This window comes from Ostrinia nubilalis, chromosome 19, assembly GCF_963855985.1.
Source record: "Ostrinia nubilalis chromosome 19, ilOstNubi1.1, whole genome shotgun sequence".
NCBI classification, from domain to species: domain Eukaryota; kingdom Metazoa; phylum Arthropoda; class Insecta; order Lepidoptera; family Crambidae; genus Ostrinia; species Ostrinia nubilalis.
Genome location: NC_087106.1, coordinates 3,188,372 through 3,212,493, shown reverse-complemented (window position 1 = coordinate 3,212,493; position 24,122 = coordinate 3,188,372). Strand labels below are relative to the sequence as shown.

The 24,122-nt window shown below is 44.8% G+C and overlaps 3 protein-coding genes across 3 annotated transcripts; all 3 read right to left on the bottom strand.

Annotated features, from left to right (window-relative positions):
• Window positions 1-8,526: 8,526 nt before the first annotated feature.
• On the bottom strand, window positions 8,527-11,613 carry LOC135081374 (uncharacterized). The gene is made up of 3 exons (XM_063976093.1): window positions 11,343-11,613; window positions 10,146-10,313; window positions 8,527-9,773 (listed from the first exon to the last, which is right to left on the bottom strand). Exons 1-3 carry the CDS (start codon window positions 11,611-11,613, stop codon window positions 8,527-8,529), a joined length of 1,686 nt encoding a protein of 561 aa, XP_063832163.1.
• Window positions 11,614-13,998: 2,385 nt separating this feature from the next.
• LOC135081373 (uncharacterized) lies at window positions 13,999-17,085 on the bottom strand. The gene is made up of 3 exons (XM_063976092.1): window positions 16,815-17,085; window positions 15,618-15,785; window positions 13,999-15,245 (listed from the first exon to the last, which is right to left on the bottom strand). Exons 1-3 carry the CDS (start codon window positions 17,083-17,085, stop codon window positions 13,999-14,001), a joined length of 1,686 nt encoding a protein of 561 aa, XP_063832162.1.
• Window positions 17,086-19,470: 2,385 nt separating this feature from the next.
• LOC135081372 (uncharacterized) lies at window positions 19,471-22,557 on the bottom strand. Its single transcript, XM_063976091.1, has 3 exons — window positions 22,287-22,557; window positions 21,090-21,257; window positions 19,471-20,717 (listed from the first exon to the last, which is right to left on the bottom strand). The coding sequence occupies exons 1-3, from the start codon at window positions 22,555-22,557 to the stop codon at window positions 19,471-19,473; spliced, it is 1,686 nt and encodes a 561-aa protein (XP_063832161.1).
• Window positions 22,558-24,122: the final 1,565 nt, after the last annotated feature.

The window sequence follows — 24,122 nt, the reverse complement described above, 5'->3', positions numbered from 1 at the left end:
ATCGGTGCACTTTGATACATCCCTGCTTGTTGGAGACACGCTCTTTTACAACGGGTCAGCCAAATATATCATCAGCGACTATACGGCTTACTTCGACGACGTCTTCCCCCGGTTTTCCCCGTACGCAAGTCAACCCAGCCACAACAATGCAGACATTAAAAATAAGAACAAAGACGTCGTTATGAAATTCATAACACCGTGGACTTTACTGGAAGATTCCACAAACAGGGCGCTGCCGCAAACCTCCTATAAATAGGAGCTACAACCACGATCCGTGGTCATTCTTCGTTCATTCTTCATCCGACTAGCAGTCTTAGCCATAGCACAGTACTTAGTTTATAGCAATTGTAACATTATTATTGTAAAGTAAGAAAGTAAAGTTTTTTTAATTAAAATACAGTTTTCGTTATTTTGACTGGCGCCCAACGTGGGGCCCTGTAAAGTTCGCGCAACCTTGAATGAAGTTCAAGATCTCCGAAGAAATCTCCGAGGTCGCTCAGAGTCTGCGTTCTGACTCCTAAGTCACTCAGAACCAGGGGCTCCACAACTAAACAAATAAGTCAAGATACATACAACGAGTATGCTTCGTGTCATCATCATCATCACCATCTTCACGCTGTAAGTGCCTGAAGCATTCCTGTCATTTTCCAAAATTCCACTCCTTAAACCCGCAAGTTTTGTATTTAGACCTAAGGCTAGTTATTGTTGTGAACAAGATATGACCGACCCTCATCCTAAGATGGAGGGATATACTAGCAATGTGCCATCAGCACAAAGCCCAATTCAAAATCCTAGGCAGGCGGCAATGCCGACCGTTGATCCTAGCATTTTAATAAAATTCGTCCCGTCCTACAACGGAGACGCTTATTCTATATACAACTATTTAAACAGTGCAAAGCAATATTTAAATGTAGCAGGAGGGAATACGCCTCAAAATGTAATGCTACTATTAGGTAAATTAGAGGGAAGAGCATCCCAAATCGTAACCATGATAAACCACAATTTTGATTGGAATATTATAGAAAATTGCCTGAAATCCGAATGTGGAGACAATAGAGAATTTAATACGTTATTAGTAGAATTATCAAACGTTAAAAAACGAGGCTCCTATAAGGATCTTATATTTGAGCTCAAACAAAAATTATTTTTTATTAAAAGTAAATTATATGATAAATATAGTAATAATAATTTAGTTTTAGTGGACGAAGTCATGGAACCTTACATTAACACCGCCCAAAATGCCCTGCGCAATAGTTTGCCGTACCATGATCAGATTTACGTTTCCAATTGCACCTTTAATGAAACGGTTTCTAAAATTTTACAATTAGAAGCAGAGGGGCGATTCGACAACATAAAACAAAAGTTTTCAAACGTTATACCTGCACCCAAAATCATTAACCAACAATCATTTCCACAAAACCATTCGGCGTTAACAATGCATAATCCGCAACAAAGGGTAATTAACTCAGTACCGTACAACAATGGGTCGTTCCATCGGAGACACCATTGGACACCTAATCCAAACAATCCATTTAATCGACCGCAGCACAAATTCTTCGAACAGCATAAAAATAATTATCAACAACACCCACAAGTACCTCAGTCTCAACCGCAAGACGTAAGCATGAGGACCGCTCCTCAGCTAAAACCGGGACAAATCAATTTAGGGAAAGGTTTCGTAGCAGAGGAAGTTTATCATTTAAATTCAGTGCAACCTGAAAACACATTAGAAGAACATAATGTGGCTAATTCAAGTAATCAAGACTATACAAATTATTTTAACAGTGGTGAATATAATTATGACATTAGTGAAACTATTGAAAGTGACCAAGCAGATTCAAATTTTTATGCAGTCCCGCAACAAAATCAAATCACATAGAATTTAATTACGTAAAATCTTACCTACCATACTTTGAGACAGATAATCCCAAATTAAAAATCTTAATAGACACCGGAAGTCAGAGATCTTTTATTACAAATAGTAGCTTTCAAAAATATTTTAGAAAACGTTTCAAACCAGAACAATTTACTGTTAAAACATCGCACGGTGTTACGTCACACAACGGCGTAATCGAGACTCCGTATTGGAAGAGATATTTCGGAAATGGTGAGTCAAAAATGAAATTTTATATTTATAACTTCAGTGACAAATACGATATTCTAATGGGAACCGATATGATAGAACAGATAGGAGCAAAAATAGATTTACGGGAAAGAAAACTTATCATGCCGGACCATGAGTTATTAATATTTCACATGACTGAAGACGATTTGTGTAACGTGCAAAAATTATGTAAAACTTACGATGATTTATTTACAGAAGATGTCACTAACAGTGCAACCACTAAAATAAAACATGAAATAAATTTAATTGACAATGACCCAATATACCAAAGACCATATAGGCTACCACAGACTCAACAAAGTGAGGTTAAGAAACAAATTAGTAAATTATTAACAAAAAACATAATTCGACCGTCAGATTCACCTTGGTCATCACCAGTGCACATAGTACCAAAAAAAATTGACCAATCGGGGATTCCGAAATGGCGAATGGTAATAGATTATAGACGTCTTAACGAAAAAACCAAATCTGATAAGTTTCCGCTGCCAAACATAGAAGAATTATTCTCAAAATTACAGGGTAATAATTTTTTCACAACATTAGATTTAACTTCAGGCTATCATCAAATTTTGATGAGTGAAGAGTCAATCGAGAAAACTGCTTTCAGTACGCCTGATGGCCATTACGAATTCTTGAGAATGCCGTTTGGATTAAAAAATGCACCGGCCACATTTCAGCGCATGATGAACAACGTTTTAAAAGAAGAGATGGATAGAAATATTTGTTTATGTTATTTGGACGATATTATAATTTATTCAAAAACAAAACAAGAACACGTTAATCGGTTGCAACAGGTGTTTGAAGCTTTGAGAAAAGCTAACCTTAAAGTTAACAAAAGCAAATGTGTTTTTATGGAGCAAGAAATAGAATTCTTGGGCCATATCCTAAACAAAGATGGTCTTAAGCCAAATCAAAAAAAAATTGAGGCTATTAAAAAATTTCCCATTCCAAAAACATTAAAGGAATTAAGAGCATTTCTAGGGTTAATTGGATACTATAGAAAATTTGTTCCGAATTTGAGTAAAATAATAAAACCACTTACAGAAGCTACAAAGAAAGATAATAAACATTAATGACAACAAATACATTGAAGCTGTAAATACTTGTAAGTCTTTATTGACCAATGCCCCAATACTAGCGTTTCCAGATTTTAATAAAACGTTTGTCATAACGACTGACGCATCCGACATAGCACTGGGAGCAGTATTGAGTCAAGAACACCATCCAATAGCTTACGCATCCCGAACCTTAAGTAGGACCGAACAAAATTATAACACAACCGAAAAAGAATTATTAGGCATATTATGGGCCGTAACTCAGTTTAGACCTTATATCTATGGCCGTAAATTTACTTTGCGAACAGATCATAAAGCTTTAATTTGGCTTTCTAAATTGAAAGAACCAAATCAACGTTTAACTAGATGGAAATTAAAGTTACAAGATTATGATTACCTATAGAGCATGTTAAAGGAAAAGATAATTATGTAGCTGACGCGTTAAGTAGGATTGAAATATTTAATACAGATAGTTCAAATGATTCGATGAACGTTAACTTAGAGGAAGACTTATCACTAACTAATAGTTCAATTACTACTAGTAACAATAGTGATAATATAACAGTACGTTCCAACCAGGATGACAGTGATGAAGGGATTCCCATCATCAATGCGTATCCACCGAAACAATTAAGGCGCGTAATTTTTGAAATGGCACCATATAAGAAAGCTATTAGAGAGAATGGTATATGGTATTTTTACATTCCTCCAAATGATGAGGAAAACGTAATTAAACAATTTATGTTAGAATATTTACCAAAAGAAAAATATGCTTTTATAATACCCAATGAGGAATTATATTGTCTAGTTTCGGAAGTTTATCGAAAATATTTCGACCATTCCAAATTTAAACCAGTTAGATATACAAAATCGTTGATAGAAATAAATGAGAAAGAAGAACAGTTAAAACTAATAAAAAATTATCATTTGCAAGATAATTGTTCCCCGTAGGTCTAAGTTGAGCCTAACTTCGAACCCTACAGGAGATTTATAATGAAAGACTGTATTTTTGAACTGGTTATATTACAAGATTAAATTAAGATGCGCGCGCGATGGTCGTACGGAATGAGTGAGCGGCGGCCGCGGTTGCGGCAGCGTATTTATGTGTAGGCGCGGGGACCCCGCGCTCCCCCGCCGATGCGCCCTCTGTTGTCATCACTAATAATAGACATGCAGGAATAGAAAGTTTGTATAAACAACTGCGCGAAAAATATTATTGGGAACACATGCGAAAACAAATAAAAAGGTTTGTTCTTCAGTGCGAATTGTGTAAAAAGGAAAAGTATAATCGACATCCCTACACGACACAATTTAGCGAAACGGAAACACCACAAAAGCCAATGGAAATATGGCACATTGACTTTGTCTCTAGAAAGACAGTGGTATTTAACTATTATAGATAAATTTTCTAAATACGCTATAGTTAAACCAACAGAGAAAACTAAAGTGTGTGACACGTTATCTGAAATATTCGCAATGATAGGTACACCTTCAAAAATAGTTCATGACGGTGAACAAGTACTCTGTAGCGAAATACTTACAGAATTATTTCAATCTTATAATATAGTAAATCACACCACAAGTCCTCAACACCACAAATCCAATTCGGATGTTGAAAGATTACATAGTACTATACAGGAGTTGTTTAGATTACAACGAGATACGGAATTAGATCGAAACCAAAAGATATTTTATATAGCACATGCTTACAATAACACAATGCATTCTGCGATAGGTATGACGCCATTTGAGGTACATTTTGGTCGAAAACCTAAACTTAGAAGTTTTGATGACCTCCGTGTCACTATTCAAAATTATACGGCACAACAAAAGGAATTTATTGACAATTTAAACAAAAATATCGCGGCAAGGTTAAAAGATCAAAAGGATAAGAGAAATGAGAGGTTGAATAAAAGAATAAGACCGCCAAATCAATTTGAAGTTGGAGATACAGTTTATTTAAAGAATAGTATGGCAGATAGACATAAAACAAAGTCTCGTTTCTTGGGTCCTTTTAAAATAGTTAGTTGTGAGCCAAATAATAAATATAAACTTTCCAATGGTAGAACATATCACATAGAGGAATTGGTTGTTACAGAATCGTCATCACCTTCGGATATAAGTTCAGATAGTTAAGTTATACCTATTAATTGAAATTTAACAAATTCCACTCATCGAAGGAAGGTGGACGGTCATATTATCAATTACATATTAATTTTACTAAGTAAAAATATTGATTGTTAAAGCAGCTATACAATCTACTAGATCATTTATGTTAATTGAAAGATTTAAAAGTTATTTAAGATTGTAATATTATTTTAAATCATGTAAAGGAATGTGAATTAATTTGTATTTGTAGTTATAAACAAGTAAAGTCATTGTATTGGTCCCAAATGATCTCTTAATTTATAGTGATATAAAGGACATTGAACCTTATAAAAGTTAATTAACAAACAATTAACAATGTAATCATTTTTGTGTTTAATCAAAGGTAAAAATAAGGTAAAAATTGTTCCCATTACCTAAAAATTCCCTACCTACACCCATCCTTTAGTGCGGAAGGTACTTGCTAAATATGAAGCTGAAATCTACGAAACGGATGACTGGAAATACCTGTGAAACGGAAGTGTTAAAATACAAGTGCCTATTAGGCATGGAAATGATTGCTATTTTTCATTTTAATATTATTATTTAAATTATAATACTTGTTAGATTTAATCTCATGTTGCAATACCCTAGCAGGGTCCATGTTTTGGGTCTTATGTCTATATGTAAGAACTTTTATATACCAACATTGGAGCAATAAAGAATTTGAATTTGAATTTGAATTCATTTTCATTCTATGAAATGATGATTGTTTTTCATATGATTTCACATGCGAAATTTCACAGGCAATGATTTTTATTCGCAGTGTTTTAATGTAGCTCTTTCATATAATGTGCTACTTTTAATGAAGTATGAATTATGATGAAGGATTGCTAATTAGCTAAAATATGAAATGTAACAATATCTGTTTCATTTTATGTCGCACAACAAAAAACAAACAGTTTCACAGCACATCAATAACCGCGCGACTAATGAAAATCATTCATTTCATCTGCCTGCTATGTAATGAAATCATACGAATCAAGACAAGGAAATCTAAACCTTACACCTTTGAGTCTAAAGTTCATATTTAAAATGCCCAGTTTCGTCCGTCATCACATCTCTTGTCCTTTTCTAACACGCATATGATCAAATCATTCCTTCTTACTCGCTCGGTCGCTTCGCAGAGCGGCGCTTACGGACTTCGCTCGAATGAATGAATGAAATTCATGTGATTCGTGATTTCGTTGACTGTGAAATTATAGCAGTCTATGTGAAGTAAAATAGCAGGTGTCATTAATGAAATTCATTTCATATGATTTTTCACCTGCTATTCATGAAATGTTCCATGCCTAGTGCCTATAGTTGTCAAACGGTTAAAGTGAAGTGTTCTGATGAACTGACTGAAGAAATAAGTGATCAAATTAATGTTGCAGTGCCTTCTTGTAAATTGTTTAAGATCCAAGATTTGTTTAAATCTTCGGACTTCAAAATTAGGGGGGGAGAGTCAACCCAGCCACAACAATGCAGACATTAAAAATAAGAACAAAGACGTCGTTATGAAATTCATAACACCGTGGACTTTACTGGAAGATTCCACAAACAGGGCGCTGCCGCAAACCTCCTATAAATAGGAGCTACAACCACGATCCGTGGTCATTCTTCGTTCATTCTTCATCCGACTAGCAGTCTTAGCCATAGCACAGTACTTAGTTTATAGCAATTGTAACATTATTATTGTAAAGTAAGAAAGTAAAGTTTTTTTAATTAAAATACAGTTTTCGTTATTTTGACTCGCATACCACGCAGATTCCGCACGCGAGAAAGGGGCCATGGATAAGGTGGCCGCATATAACGAAAACTTCTTGCGAGTGCGACGCGAAACCACAAACACCACCGTTCACCGTGTCAAGCGGCAGTCCTACACTTTCCATGGTGGAGAGAGAGTGGAGTCAAGACGTGGGTCCATGCCCACCATAGTTTTGGATTCTGGATCACCCTTCACGATGAGCGTACAATACCTATTGAACACGCCTCGACTCAGGTACGAATTTGACATATTACAGGCATCACATTACAACACCTCCTTCTCGTATTACAAATCGCTGCGCCAGTTCGCCACCTCTGCTTCACTAGATTTCAATGATGCGACTTCCCACTCGGCCTTCAGGATACTGGGAAACATAACTCTGGTGGAGATCATCCGCGGTATGAATCCATTTGACGTTTATGCTCCAAGGCTCAACATCATCCGGGAGCTGATAAGCGGGTATGACATGCGAGCGGACATATTAAATTTACGCACAACCTCAATTAGAATGAACACGCCAATGGAGTATGCGAGTATACCGAGCTTGGTCGGGCTCTTCTATGCCATCAAGTACCCCTCAGACAGGGCAGGGTTTGAAAAAATCAAAAACATGGACGTGCCCACCACCACCATGAAGACCATAGGATCGAGTTTATACCAAGCCAGATACTCCCGGGTACCAATACTGTTGATCGCTCAGAACGAAGTCTCCATGAATAAAATCAAATCTATGTTCGTGGTACATGTGAGGGTACTGGAAGATATCAAGACTTGGGCTCTGTACTCCCCAATAATGTTGACGACGTCCCTTACAATGATTTCAAGCGGCGCATACTCGATATGTGTCTCAAAGACCCGCTTACATTCTTCAAAATACAGCCTTTTTGGGGAATCCTCAGACGACCTGGGGTGGGACAATTTGTTCACAGAGGCTTGTGATCTAGCCACTATCCATGTAACGTACGACAGCGACCCCTCCGAAATCTTGGGGAATCAGAACCTGCCGGACCGACTCAAGTCGTTACTTTCCTTAGAACCAAAGAGCTCCTACATCCCACCCAGTGGGGGCCTGTATGACCCGATACTCTCAGAGGTGATATCTATAGTAGAGCCATCGCACGGACCAGAACTACTCGAGGGAATCCGAGGGAATAAAGATGAGGGCAGTACCCTGCTTGCCAAAGACATTCCAAGCTCAGGTAGCGCGAGGGCAGCGGCGGTACTGTCTGGGCCTGTGCACCTGCTGACGCGATCGGAGCCCTTAGTAGTCGAGCATCCCACTTCTGACACCAAATTATGTTGAGTGAAACAAACAGAAGCTAGTTTGACACTGGTTTATTTTTTCTTAATAATTATGTAAATCTATGGTAAATCTATGGTACAAAAAAGTATGTAAAGGTTTATAAAAAAGGTGGTCGTGAACATGGCCCCCGGCGGTGTAAGCACCAGGTTTAGGGTGAAACGACCAGCTTGGCCAATTTTTTTACGGGCCTACGCAGGACACCCCCTTTAGTTTGAACATCCACTACCCTAACTATCCGATCCTTGCCGGGGTAAGTAGCAACGATGCGGCCACGTGGCCAGCAACGCCTGGGTAGAGTTCCGTCCACTATGACCACCAGATCGCCAATGATGAAGCTCGCGGAAGCCGTCGGTGAAGAGCGGCGAGGGACTAGGCTGGGCAGGTATTCTTTGGTGAAGCGCTGCCAAAAATGGTCGGCCAGACGCTGTGCCTTCCGCCACTGTGCCCGGCTGGACAGATCGGTGTCGTCGAACGGCCGTGTTTGCAGATCGTACGAAGGGGTGCCGATAAGGAACGTAAACGGCGTAAGCGCCTCCTCTGCATCGGGTTCCGTTGACACGTGAGTCAGCGGCCTAGAGTTAACTATAGCCTCTGCTTCAAGGAGTAGGGTGTGGAGTGTCTCTTCTCTGGGTGACTGTTCTTTCAAGGTTGCGGATAGCGCAGACTTGACGTTCCGTACCAATCTCTCCCAGCATCCACCCATGAAAGGAGCCGACGGCGGGATAAATTTCCACTGTATCCGCTTGGTGGTCGCGAACTCATAGACTTCCGCTAACATCTTAGAGGCCCCAACGAAAGCCGTCCCATTGTCAGAATAGATGCAAATCGGGAAGCCTCGACGAGATATGAAGCGGCGTAGGGCCATTATCGCAGAGTCCGCTGACAGGTTATCGACGATTTCCAGGTGAACTGCTCGGACAGTCATACAGGTAAAGAGCGCGACCCATCTTTTCGCATGCTTCCGGCCGATCGTGACATTGAGAGGGCCAAAATAGTCCAAACCGACGTAGGAGAATGGGCGCTCATAGATGGCCATCCGCACGTCTGGTAAGTCGCCAATGGGCGGCGGCACAGGTCTAGCCTTCCATACTCTGCAACGCTGACATCTTGAAGCAACTTGTTTGACGGCAGATCTCAGGCCGATGATGTAGAACTTCTGGCGCATTTCGTTGACGACGAGTTCATTGTTTGCGTGAGCGTATCGTATATGGTAGTCATGAATCAACAGTCTTGTTATCTGATGCTTTCCATCATGGACAATTGGGCGGGACTCAATGGCATCTGAAGCGGATGTGCGACCGGATAACCGTAGAAGACCGTTACAGACGAGCAAGGACACGTTCTTAAGTTTACTTAATCTAGAAACGGGGCGTCCTGCGTTAACACAATCAAGCTCTTCGGACAATGAATCGCGTTGTACAGACATGAGTAAATGATGCTCTGCCGAGTTTAAGTCGTCGGCTGATAAAAGAGGTAATTTTCGATCGCAACGAGGCGAGTTTAGAAATAATTTACAATTTAGAGGTAATAAGGTCCTAAACATTTTTGCCGACTGGTGTGCTCGAGCTGTGGCTCTGAGCAAGCGAATCCATCGGCTGAATCTCCGATGGTCTGCGACCACAGGCGAAAGAGCCGGGGATTCTGTAGAAGGTACAACCAAGCATTCAACCATTTTTATTTCACTTGTGGTTGAAGAATCAGTGTAAAGCGGTTCGCGGGGCCACGTAGCTTCCGGTGAAAGAAGATAAGTCGGGCCAGTGAACCAACGTGAATGTAGAGAGAACTCCGCTGTATCGCGCGTGGCGTCGTCAGCAACATTTAAGCCACTAGGAACATATCTCCAAGACTGTACATCAGTAAGATCCGAGATCTCGGCTACACGAAAGGACACGAATGGCTTAAATGTGCAGGCGTCGCCACGTAACCATTTCAGCACTGTAATCGAATCAGACCATAGAAACGTTTTAAAAGGCTTATTTTTGTGAGCCTCAATAATGTAAGCAGCAAAACGCGCGCCTATCAACGCCGCCTGAAGTTCCATTCTCGGAATAGTCGCTGGTTTTAGTGGCGCGAGCCTAGCTTTGCCTCCTATAAGCGCCAATTTGACTGAACCATCCGATAAAACAAATCGCCAGTAGGCAACGCAAGCGTAAGCTAGCTCGCTAGCGTCGCATAAGACGTGAAGCTGACTTTCTATAACTTGCTTTCCCTCCGAATAACATCTGGGAATAGCGCTCCCTGATACGATCTCAAGTTCCCGGAACCACGACTGGTATTTTAGAACTAACCCCTCAGATAATTTTTGATCCCAATCCAAACCTAACTTCCATGTCTTTTGGAAAAGAATTCGACCCTTTATAATAAGAGGCGTTATCAACCCTAACGGATCGTACACCGACATAAGCAAAGACAAGGCAGAACGTTTCGTAAGCGTTGGGGGAAATTTCGGGATGGACTTAAGAAAGGACAAGGAGTCATCGCCAACAAGCCAAGTCAATCCCAAAACTCTAATGCGCGATGGAGAAGATGGACCTAACCCTACCGCAGAAGCTTCAGTGGCGCAGAGGTCTAAAGGTAATAAGGTAAGAGCCTCAGCATGATTGGAGACCCAAGATCGCATTTCAAATCCTGCAGCCTTATGGACGGTGACTATTTCCGAAGCTAAGCTAGCTGCCTCTTCTACACTATCAAAGCTTTCAAGATAATCGTCCATGTAATGATTTTCTATAATGGACTGAGCAGCTTTCGGATAAGAATTCTGAAATTCAAGAGCATTTTTGTTTTTCAAGTAGAGTGCTGTACACGGGCTAGACGTTGCTCCAAAAATCATAGAAGACATCCTATATTCTAAGAGAGGGGACTGAGGGTCATCCCTCCACAAAAAGCGCTGAGCGTCGCGGTCCTCAGGTCTAATTTTTACTTGTGGGAACATCTCCCTTATATCCCCCGTAATAGCGATCTTACCTTCTCTGAATCTCATGACAATAGCAAGCAGGGGTTGCAGCAAGTCTGGACCTGATAATAGCATAGAGTTCAGGCTCACCCCGTTACATTTCGCTGCCGCATCGTGCACCACACGTAACTTCCTTTTGTGTGGGTGTACGACCCCAAAATGCGGGAGGTACCACGTGATGTTACCAGTTGGTGGTCCAGAGCAAAGCTCCGCGTATCCTTTGTCAATCATACCCTGAATGTTCTGTTTATAGGAAGTCGCGTAAGTTTTGTCTTTAGCCATTTTAGATTCGAGACTTTGAAATCGGGACAGCGCTAAGCGCTTACTGTTGGGGATGATTTTAATGTTGTCCCGCCATAGAAGACCAGTTTGGAAGCGACCAGAGGTTAACCTCACCGTAGTCTCATCTAGAATTTCTATAGCACGTTTATCGCTAGCCATCATTACCAGCTGTCGGCAGAAGCGCACAGACATTACAGACACTATCCCAGGCTCCCGTCGACTCACTAGTACAGGTGCCAATATCGGTGAGACTGGCAGGGACCCCTACAACCATAAATGTCATTAAGTCAAACAACAGAAACGTGCTCGCAACCTTGTCAAAGGTGATGCGACGTATTCCCAAGCGCAGGCGGAGACAGGCTAACATTTTTAGTAGAAAATTGGCAACCGCTATGCGCGGCATCGGCAAGGCGTTGGAACGGATACCATCTTGGGTCAGCCACGCGGCAGGGATTTCGGTCCCTTGGGTCTTCTCAGGGGTACAGCACCTATCCACTCTCGACCTAAACGTAACGATAATACACCCAATACAAAGGCTCGCCTCCTACGAGCGCTTCTTCATAGCGATGTCCTCGCTACTGTTTAGCCAGTGTTTCCACGATGAAAACATCCGTTCAGAGGTGCTAGCTGCACACAATCCCGACAGCAATATACGAATAGGCATGCGTACTCTCAATCCAGCCGATGTCCTATTCGATGTTCACCTGGCTGTAGCAGGTGACACTCTGCGTGCGTGTTCACCTTTCTTCAAAAATCAGTTCCTCGGTATGGACAGAGAGTTGCTCCTGGAGATGTTATCGGTGCACTTTGATACATCCCTGCTTGTTGGAGACACGCTCTTTTACAACGGGCCAGCCAAATATATCATCAGCGACTATACGGCTTACTTCGACGACGTCTTCCCCCGGTTTTCCCCGTACGCATACCACGCAGATTCCGCACGCGAGAAAGGGGCCATGGATAAGGTGGCCGCATATAACGAAAACTTCTTGCGAGTGCGACGCGAAACCACAAACACCACCGTTCACCGTGTCAAGCGGCAGTCCTACACTTTCCATGGTGGAGAGAGAGTGGAGTCAAGACGTGGGTCCATGCCCACCATAGTTTTGGATTCTGGATCACCCTTCACGATGAGCGTACAATACCTATTGAACACGCCTCGACTCAGGTACGAATTTGACATATTACAGGCATCACATTACAACACCTCCTTCTCGTATTACAAATCGCTGCGCCAGTTCGCCACCTCTGCTTCACTAGATTTCAATGATGCGACTTCCCACTCGGCCTTCAGGATACTGGGAAACATAACTCTGGTGGAGATCATCCGCGGTATGAATCCATTTGACGTTTATGCTCCAAGGCTCAACATCATCCGGGAGCTGATAAGCGGGTATGACATGCGAGCGGACATATTAAATTTACGCACAACCTCAATTAGAATGAACACGCCAATGGAGTATGCGAGTATACCGAGCTTGGTCGGGCTCTTCTATGCCATCAAGTACCCCTCAGACAGGGCAGGGTTTGAAAAAATCAAAAACATGGACGTGCCCACCACCACCATGAAGACCATAGGATCGAGTTTATACCAAGCCAGATACTCCCGGGTACCAATACTGTTGATCGCTCAGAACGAAGTCTCCATGAATAAAATCAAATCTATGTTCGTGGTACATGTGAGGGTACTGGAAGATATCAAGACTTGGGCTCTGTACTCCCCAATAATGTTGACGACGTCCCTCACAATGATTTCAAGCGGCGCATACTCGATATGTGTCTCAAAGACCCGCTTACATTCTTCAAAATACAGCCTTTTTGGGGAATCCTCAGACGACCTGGGGTGGGACAATTTGTTCACAGAGGCTTGTGATCTAGCCACTATCCATGTAACGTACGACAGCGACCCCTCCGAAATCTTGGGGAATCAGAACCTGCCGGACCGACTCAAGTCGTTACTTTCCTTAGAACCAAAGAGCTCCTACATCCCACCCAGTGGGGGCCTGTATGACCCGATACTTTCAGAGGTGATATCTATAGTAGAGCCATCGCACGGACCAGAACTACTCGAGGGAATCCGAGGGAATAAAGATGAGGGCAGTACCCTGCTTGCCAAAGACATTCCAAGCTCAGGTAGCGCGAGGGCAGCGGCGGTTCTGTCTGGGCCTGTGCACCTGCTGACGCGATCGGAGCCCTTAGTAGTCGAGCATCCCACTTCTGACACCAAATTATGTTGAGTGAAACAAACAGAAGCTAGTTTGACACTGGTTTATTTTTTCTTAATAATTATGTAAATCTATGGTAAATCTATGGTACAAAAAAGTATGTAAAGGTTTATAAAAAAGGTGGTCGTGAACATGGCCCCCGGCGGTGTAAGCACCAGGTTTAGGGTGAAACGACCAGCTTGGCCAATTTTTTTACGGGCCTACGCAGGACACCCCCTTTAGTTTGAACATCCACTACCCTAACTATCCGATCCTTGCCGGGGTAAGTAGCAACGATGCGGCCACGTGGCCAGCAACGCCTGGGTAGAGTTCCGTCCACTATGACCACCAGATCGCCAATGATGAAGCTCGCGGAAGCCGTCGGTGAAGAGCGGCGAGGGACTAGGCTGGGCAGGTATTCTTTGGTGAAGCGCTGCCAAAAATGGTCGGCCAGACGCTGTGCCTTCCGCCACTGTGCCCGGCTGGACAGATCGGTGTCGTCGAACGGCCGTGTTTGCAGATCGTACGAAGGGGTGCCGATAAGGAACGTAAACGGCGTAAGCGCCTCCTCTGCATCGGGTTCCGTTGACACGTGAGTCAGCGGCCTAGAGTTAACTATAGCCTCTGCTTCAAGGAGTAGGGTGTGGAGTGTCTCTTCTCTGGGTGACTGTTCTTTCAAGGTTGCGGATAGCGCAGACTTGACGTTCCGTACCAATCTCTCCCAGCATCCACCCATGAAAGGAGCCGACGGCGGGATAAATTTCCACTGTATCCGCTTGGTGGTCGCGAACTCATAGACTTCCGCTAACATCTTAGAGGCCCCAACGAAAGCCGTCCCATTGTCAGAATAGATGCAAATCGGGCAGCCTCGACGAGATATGAAGCGGCGTAGGGCCATTATCGCAGAGTCCGCTGACAGGTTATCGACGATTTCCAGGTGAACTGCTCGGACAGTCATACAGGTAAAGAGCGCGACCCATCTTTTCGCATGCTTCCGGCCGATCGTGACATTGAGAGGGCCAAAATAGTCCAAACCGACGTAGGAGAATGGGCGCTCATAGATGGCCATCCGCACGTCTGGTAAGTCGCCAATGGGCGGCGGCACAGGTCTAGCCTTCCATACTCTGCAACGCTGACATCTTGAAGCAACTTGTTTGACGGCAGATCTCAGGCCGATGATGTAGAACTTCTGGCGCATTTCGTTGACGACGAGTTCATTGTTTGCGTGAGCGTATCGTATATGGTAGTCATGAATCAACAGTCTTGTTATCTGATGCTTTCCATCATGGACAATTGGGCGGGACTCAATGGCATCTGAAGCGGATGTGCGACCGGATAACCGTAGAAGACCGTTACAGACGAGCAAGGACACGTTCTTAAGTTTACTTAATCTAGAAACGGGGCGTCCTGCGTTAACACAATCAAGCTCTTCGGACAATGAATCGCGTTGTACAGACATGAGTAAATGATGCTCTGCCGAGTTTAAGTCGTCGGCTGATAAAAGAGGTAATTTTCGATCGCAACGAGGCGAGTTTAGAAATAATTTACAATTTAGAGGTAATAAGGTCCTAAACATTTTTGCCGACTGGTGTGCTCGAGCTGTGGCTCTGAGCAAGCGAATCCATCGGCTGAATCTCCGATGGTCTGCGACCACAGGCGAAAGAGCCGGGGATTCTGTAGAAGGTACAACCAAGCATTCAACCATTTTTATTTCACTTGTGGTTGAAGAATCAGTGTAAAGCGGTTCGCGGGGCCACGTAGCTTCCGGTGAAAGAAGATAAGTCGGGCCAGTGAACCAACGTGAATGTAGAGAGAACTCCGCTGTATCGCGCGTGGCGTCGTCAGCAACATTTAAGCCACTAGGAACATATCTCCAAGACTGTACATCAGTAAGATCCGAGATCTCGGCTACACGAAAGGACACGAATGGCTTAAATGTGCAGGCGTCGCCACGTAACCATTTCAGCACTGTAATCGAATCAGACCATAGAAACGTTTTAAAAGGCTTATTTTTGTGAGCCTCAATAATGTAAGCAGCAAAACGCGCGCCTATCAACGCCGCCTGAAGTTCCATTCTCGGAATAGTCGCTGGTTTTAGTGGCGCGAGCCTAGCTTTGCCTCCTATAAGCGCCAATTTGACTGAACCATCCGATAAAACAAATCGCCAGTAGGCAACGCAAGCGTAAGCTAGCTCGCTAGCGTCGCATAAGACGTGAAGCTGACTTTCTATAACTTGCTTTCCCTCCGAATAACATCTGGGAATAGCGCTCCCTGATACGATCTCAAGTTCCCGGAACCACGACTGGTATTTTAGAACTAACCCCTCAGATAATTTTTGATCCCAATCCAAACCTAACTTCCATGTCTTTTGGAAAAGAATTCGACCCTTTATAATAAGAGGCGTTATCAACCCTAACGGATCGTACACCGACATAAGCAAAGACAAGGCAGAACGTTTCGTAAGCGTTGGGGGAAATTTCGGGATGGACTTAAGAAAGGACAAGGAGTCATCGCCAACAAGCCAAGTCAATCCCAAAACTCTAATGCGCGATGGAGAAGATGGACCTAACCCTACCGCAGAAGCTTCAGTGGCGCAGAGGTCTAAAGGTAATAAGGTAAGAGCCTCAGCATGATTGGAGACCCAAGATCGCATTTCAAATCCTGCAGCCTTATGGACGGTGACTATTTCCGAAGCTAAGCTAGCTGCCTCTTCTACACTATCAAAGCTTTCAAGATAATCGTCCATGTAATGATTTTCTATAATGGACTGAGCAGCTTTCGGATAAGAATTCTGAAATTCAAGAGCATTTTTGTTTTTCAAGTAGAGTGCTGTACACGGGCTAGACGTTGCTCCAAAAATCATAGAAGACATCCTATATTCTAAGAGAGGGGACTGAGGGTCATCCCTCCACAAAAAGCGCTGAGCGTCGCGGTCCTCAGGTCTAATTTTTACTTGTGGGAACATCTCCCTTATATCCCCCGTAATAGCGATCTTACCTTCTCTGAATCTCATGACAATAGCAAGCAGGGGTTGCAGCAAGTCTGGACCTGATAATAGCATAGAGTTCAGGCTCACCCCGTTACATTTCGCTGCCGCATCGTGCACCACACGTAACTTCCTTTTGTGTGGGTGTACGACCCCAAAATGCGGGAGGTACCACGTGATGTTACCAGTTGGTGGTCCAGAGCAAAGCTCCGCGTATCCTTTGTCAATCATACCCTGAATGTTCTGTTTATAGGAAGTCGCGTAAGTTTTGTCTTTAGCCATTTTAGATTCGAGACTTTGAAATCGGGACAGCGCTAAGCGCTTACTGTTGGGGATGATTTTAATGTTGTCCCGCCATAGAAGACCAGTTTGGAAGCGACCAGAGGTTAACCTCACCGTAGTCTCATCTAGAATTTCTATAGCACGTTTATCGCTAGCCATCATTACCAGCTGTCGGCAGAAGCGCACAGACATTACAGACACTATCCCAGGCTCCCGTCGACTCACTAGTACAGGTGCCAATATCGGTGAGACTGGCAGGGACCCCTACAACCATAAATGTCATTAAGTCAAACAACAGAAACGTGCTCGCAACCTTGTCAAAGGTGATGCGACGTATTCCCAAGCGCAGGCGGAGACAGGCTAACATTTTTAGTAGAAAATTGGCAACCGCTATGCGCGGCATCGGCAAGGCGTTGGAACGGATACCATCTTGGGTCAGCCACGCGGCAGGGATTTCGGTCCCTTGGGTCTTCTCAGGGGTACAGCACCTATCCACTCTCGACCTAAACGTAACGATAATACACCCAATACAAAGGCTCGCCTCCTACGAGCGCTTCTTCATAGCGATGTCCTCGCTACTGTTTAGCCAGTGTTTCCACGATGAAAACATCCGTTCAGAGGTGCTAGCTGCACACAATCCCGACAGCAATATACGAATAGGCATGCGTACTCTCAATCCAGCCGATGTCCTATTCGATGTTCACCTGGCTGTAGCAGGTGACACTCTGCGTGCGTGTTCACCTTTCTTCAAAAATCAGTTCCTCGGTATGGACAGAGAGTTGCTCCTGGAGATGTTATCGGTGCACTTTGATACATCCCTGCTTGTTGGAGACACGCTCTTTTACAACGGGCCAGCCAAATATATCATCAGCGACTATACGGCTTACTTCGACGACGTCTTCCCCCGGTTTTCCCCGTACGCATACCACGCAGATTCCGCACGCGAGAAAGGGGCCATGGATAAGGTGGCCGCATATAACGAAAACTTCTTGCGAGTGCGACGCGAAACCACAAACACCACCGTTCACCGTGTCAAGCGGCAGTCCTACACTTTCCATGGTGGAGAGAGAGTGGAGTCAAGACGTGGGTCCATGCCCACCATAGTTTTGGATTCTGGATCACCCTTCACGATGAGCGTACAATACCTATTGAACACGCCTCGACTCAGGTACGAATTTGACATATTACAGGCATCACATTACAACACCTCCTTCTCGTATTACAAATCGCTGCGCCAGTTCGCCACCTCTGCTTCACTAGATTTCAATGATGCGACTTCCCACTCGGCCTTCAGGATACTGGGAAACATAACTCTGGTGGAGATCATCCGCGGTATGAATCCATTTGACGTTTATGCTCCAAGGCTCAACATCATCCGGGAGCTGATAAGCGGGTATGACATGCGAGCGTACATATTAAATTTACGCACAACCTCAATTAGAATGAACACGCCAATGGAGTATGCGAGTATACCGAGCTTGGTCGGGCTCTTCTATGCCATCAAGTACCCCTCAGACAGGGCAGGGTTTGAAAAAATCAAAAACATGGACGTGCCCACCACCACCATGAAGACCATAGGATCGAGTTTATACCAAGCCAGATACTCTCGGGTACCAATACTGTTGATCGCTCAGAACGAAGTCTCCATGAATAAAATCAAATCTATGTTCGTGGTACATGTGAGGGTACTGGAAGATATCAAGACTTGGGCTCTGTACTCCCCAATAATGTTGACGACGTCCCTCACAATGATTTCAAGCGGCGCATACTCGATATGTGTCTCAAAGACCCGCTTACATTCTTCAAAATACAGCCTTTTTGGGGAATCCTCAGACGACCTGGGGTGGGACAATTTGTTCACAGAGGCTTGTGATCTAGCCACTATCCATGTAACGTACGACAGCGACCCCTCCGAAATCTTGGGGAATCAGAACCTGCCGGACCGACTCAAGTCGTTACTTTCCTTAGAACCAAAGAGCTCCTACATCCCACCCAGTGGGGGCCTGTATGACCCGATACTCTCAGAGGTGATATCTATAGTAGAGCCATCGCACGGACCAGAACTACTCGAGGGAATCCGAGGGAATAAAGATGAGGGCAGTACCCTGCTTGCCAAAGACATTCCAAGCTCAGGTAGCGCGAGGGCAGCGGCGGTTCTGTCTGGGCCTGTGCACCTGCTGACGCGATCGGAGCCCTTAGTAGTCGAGCATCCCACTTCTGACACCAAATTATGTTGAGTGAAACAAACAGAAGCTAGTTTGACACTGGTTTATTTTTTCTTAATAATTATGTAAATCTATGGTAAATCTATGGTACAAAAAAGTATGTAAAGGTTTATAAAAAAGGTGGTCGTGAACATGGCCCCCGGCGGTGTAAGCACCAGGTTTAGGGTGAAACGACCAGCTTGGCCAATTTTTTTACGGGCCTACGCAGGACACCCCCTTTAGTTTGAACATCCACTACCCTAACTATCCGATCCTTGCCGGGGTAAGTAGCAACGATGCGGCCACGTGGCCAGCAACGCCTGGGTAGAGTTCCGTCCACTATGACCACCAGATCGCCAATGATGAAGCTCGCGGAAGCCGTCGGTGAAGAGCGGCGAGGGACTAGGCTGGGCAGGTATTCTTTGGTGAAGCGCTGCCAAAAATGGTCGGCCAGACGCTGTGCCTTCCGCCACTGTGCCCGGCTGGACAGATCGGTGTCGTCGAACGGCCGTGTTTGCAGATCGTACGAAGGGGTGCCGATAAGGAACGTAAACGGCGTAAGCGCCTCCTCTGCATCGGGTTCCGTTGACACGTGAGTCAGCGGCCTAGAGTTAACTATAGCCTCTGCTTCAAGGAGTAGGGTGTGGAGTGTCTCTTCTCTGGGTGACTGTTCTTTCAAGGTTGCGGATAGCGCAGACTTGACGTTCCGTACCAATCTCTCCCAGCATCCACCCATGAAAGGAGCCGACGGCGGGATAAATTTCCACTGTATCCGCTTGGTGGTCGCGAACTCATAGACTTCCGCTAACATCTTAGAGGCCCCAACGAAAGCCGTCCCATTGTCAGAATAGATGCAAATCGGGCAGCCTCGACGAGATATGAAGCGGCGTAGGGCCATTATCGCAGAGTCCGCTGACAGGTTATCGACGATTTCCAGGTGAACTGCTCGGACAGTCATACAGGTAAAGAGCGCGACCCATCTTTTCGCATGCTTCCGGCCGATCGTGACATTGAGAGGGCCAAAATAGTCCAAACCGACGTAGGAGAATGGGCGCTCATAGATGGCCATCCGCACGTCTGGTAAGTCGCCAATGGGCGGCGGCACAGGTCTAGCCTTCCATACTCTGCAACGCTGACATCTTGAAGCAACTTGTTTGACGGCAGATCTCAGGCCGATGATGTAGAACTTCTGGCGCATTTCGTTGACGACGAGTTCATTGTTTGCGTGAGCGTATCGTATATGGTAGTCATGAATCAACAGTCTTGTTATCTGATGCTTTCCATCATGGACAATTGGGCGGGACTCAATGGCATCTGAAGCGGATGTGCGACCGGATAACCGTAGAAGACCGTTACAGACGAGCAAGGACACGTTCTTAAGTTTACTTAATCTAGAAACGGGGCGTCCTGCGTTAACACAATCAAGCTCTTCGGACAATGAATCGCGTTGTACAGACATGAGTAAATGATGCTCTGCCGAGTTTAAGTCGTCGGCTGATAAAAGAGGTAATTTTCGATCGCAACGAGGCGAGTTTAGAAATAATTTACAATTTAGAGGTAATAAGGTCCTAAACATTTTTGCCGACTGGTGTGCTCGAGCTGTGGCTCTGAGCAAGCGAATCCATCGGCTGAATCTCCGATGGTCTGCGACCACAGGCGAAAGAGCCGGGGATTCTGTAGAAGGTACAACCAAGCATTCAACCATTTTTATTTCACTTGTGGTTGAAGAATCAGTGTAAAGCGGTTCGCGGGGCCACGTAGCTTCCGGTGAAAGAAGATAAGTCGGGCCAGTGAACCAACGTGAATGTAGAGAGAACTCCGCTGTATCGCGCGTGGCGTCGTCAGCAACATTTAAGCCACTAGGAACATATCTCCAAGACTGTACATCAGTAAGATCCGAGATCTCGGCTACACGAAAGGACACGAATGGCTTAAATGTGCAGGCGTCGCCACGTAACCATTTCAGCACTGTAATCGAATCAGACCATAGAAACGTTTTAAAAGGCTTATTTTTGTGAGCCTCAATAATGTAAGCAGCAAAACGCGCGCCTATCAACGCCGCCTGAAGTTCCATTCTCGGAATAGTCGCTGGTTTTAGTGGCGCGAGCCTAGCTTTGCCTCCTATAAGCGCCAATTTGACTGAACCATCCGATAAAACAAATCGCCAGTAGGCAACGCAAGCGTAAGCTAGCTCGCTAGCGTCGCATAAGACGTGAAGCTGACTTTCTATAACTTGCTTTCCCTCCGAATAACATCTGGGAATAGCGCTCCCTGATACGATCTCAAGTTCCCGGAACCACGACTGGTATTTTAGAACTAACCCCTCAGATAATTTTTGATCCCAATCCAAACCTAACTTCCATGTCTTTTGGAAAAGAATTCGACCCTTTATAATAAGAGGCGTTATCAACCCTAACGGATCGTACACCGACATAAGCAAAGACAAGGCAGAACGTTTCGTAAGCGTTGGGGGAAATTTCGGGATGGACTTAAGAAAGGACAAGGAGTCATCGCCAACAAGCCAAGTCAATCCCAAAACTCTAATGCGCGATGGAGAAGATGGACCTAACCCTACCTCAGAAGCTTCAGTGGCGCAGAGGTCTAAAGGTAATAAGGTAAGAGCCTCAGCATGATTGGAGACCCAAGATCGCATTTCAAATCCTGCAGCCTTATGGACGGTGACTATTTCCGAAGCTAAGCTAGCTGCCTCTTCTACACTATCAAAGCTTTCAAGATAATCGTCCATGTAATGATTTTCTATAATGGACTGAGCAGCTTTCGGATAAGAATTCTGAAATTCAAGAGCATTTTTGTTTTTCAAGTAGAGTGCTGTACACGGGCTAGACGTTGCTCCAAAAATCATAGAAGACATCCTATATTCTAAGAGAGGGGACTGAGGGTCATCCCTCCACAAAAAGCGCTGAGCGTCGCGGTCCTCAGGTCTAATTTTTACTTGTGGGAACATCTCCCTTATATCCCCCGTAATAGCGATCTTACCTTCTCTGAATCTCATGACAATAGCAAGCAGGGGTTGCAGCAAGTCTGGACCTGATAATAGCATAGAGTTCAGGCTCACCCCGTTACATTTCGCTGCCGCATCGTGCACCACACGTAACTTCCTTTTGTGTGGGTGTACGACCCCAAAATGCGGGAGGTACCACGTGATGTTACCAGTTGGTGGTCCAGAGCAAAGCTCCGCGTATCCTTTGTCAATCATACCCTGAATGTTCTGTTTATAGGAAGTCGCGTAAGTTTTGTCTTTAGCCATTTTAGATTCGAGACTTTGAAATCGGGACAGCGCTAAGCGCTTACTGTTGGGGATGATTTTAATGTTGTCCCGCCATAGAAGACCAGTTTGGAAGCGACCAGAGGTTAACCTCACCGTAGTCTCATCTAGAATTTCTATAGCACGTTTATCGCTAGCCATCATTACCAGCTGTCGGCAGAAGCGCACAGACATTACAGACACTATCCCAGGCTCCCGTCGACTCACTAGTACAGGTGCCAATATCGGTGAGACTGGCAGGGACCCCTACAACCATAAATGTCATTAAGTCAAACAACAGAAACGTGCTCGCAACCTTGTCAAAGGTGATGCGACGTATTCCCAAGCGCAGGCGGAGACAGGCTAACATTTTTAGTAGAAAATTGGCAACCGCTATGCGCGGCATCGGCAAGGCGTTGGAACGGATACCATCTTGGGTCAGCCACGCGGCAGGGATTTCGGTCCCTTGGGTCTTCTCAGGGGTACAGCACCTATCCACTCTCGACCTAAACGTAACGATAATACACCCAATACAAAGGCTCGCCTCCTACGAGCGCTTCTTCATAGCGATGTCCTCGCTACTGTTTAGCCAGTGTTTCCACGATGAAAACATCCGTTCAGAGGTGCTAGCTGCACACAATCCCGACAGCAATATACGAATAGGCATGCGTACTCTCAATCCAGCCGATGTCCTATTCGATGTTCACCTGGCTGTAGCAGGTGACACTCTGCGTGCGTGTTCACCTTTCTTCAAAAATCAGTTCCTCGGTATGGACAGAGAGTTGCTCCTGGAGATGTTATCGGTGCACTTTGATACATCCCTGCTTGTTGGAGACACGCTCTTTTACAACGGGCCAGCCAAATATATCATCAGCGACTATACGGCTTACTTCGACGACGTCTTCCCCCGGTTTTCCCCGTACGCATACCACGCAGATTCCGCACGCGAGAAAGGGGCCATGGATAAGGTGGCCGCATATAACGAAAACTTCTTGCGAGTGCGACGCGAAACCACAAACACCACCGTTCACCGTGTCAAGCGGCAGTCCTACACTTTCCATGGTGGAGAGAGAGTGGAGTCAAGACGTGGGTCCATGCCCACCATAGTTTTGGATTCTGGATCACCCTTCACGATGAGCGTACAATACCTATTGAACACGCCTCGACTCAGGTACGAATTTGACATATTACAGGCATCACATTACAACACCTCCTTCTCGTATTACAAATCGCTGCGCCAGTTCGCCACCTCTGCTTCACTAGATTTCAATGATGCGACTTCCCACTCGGCCTTCAGGATACTGGGAAACATAACTCTGGTGGAGATCATCCGCGGTATGAATCCATTTGACGTTTATGCTCCAAGGCTCAACATCATCCGGGAGCTGATAAGCGGGTATGACATGCGAGCGGACATATTAAATTTACGCACAACCTCAATTAGAATGAACACGCCAATGGAGTATGCGAGTATACCGAGCTTGGTCGGGCTCTTCTATGCCATCAAGTACCCCTCAGACAGGGCAGGGTTTGAAAAAATCAAAAACATGGACGTGCCCACCACCACC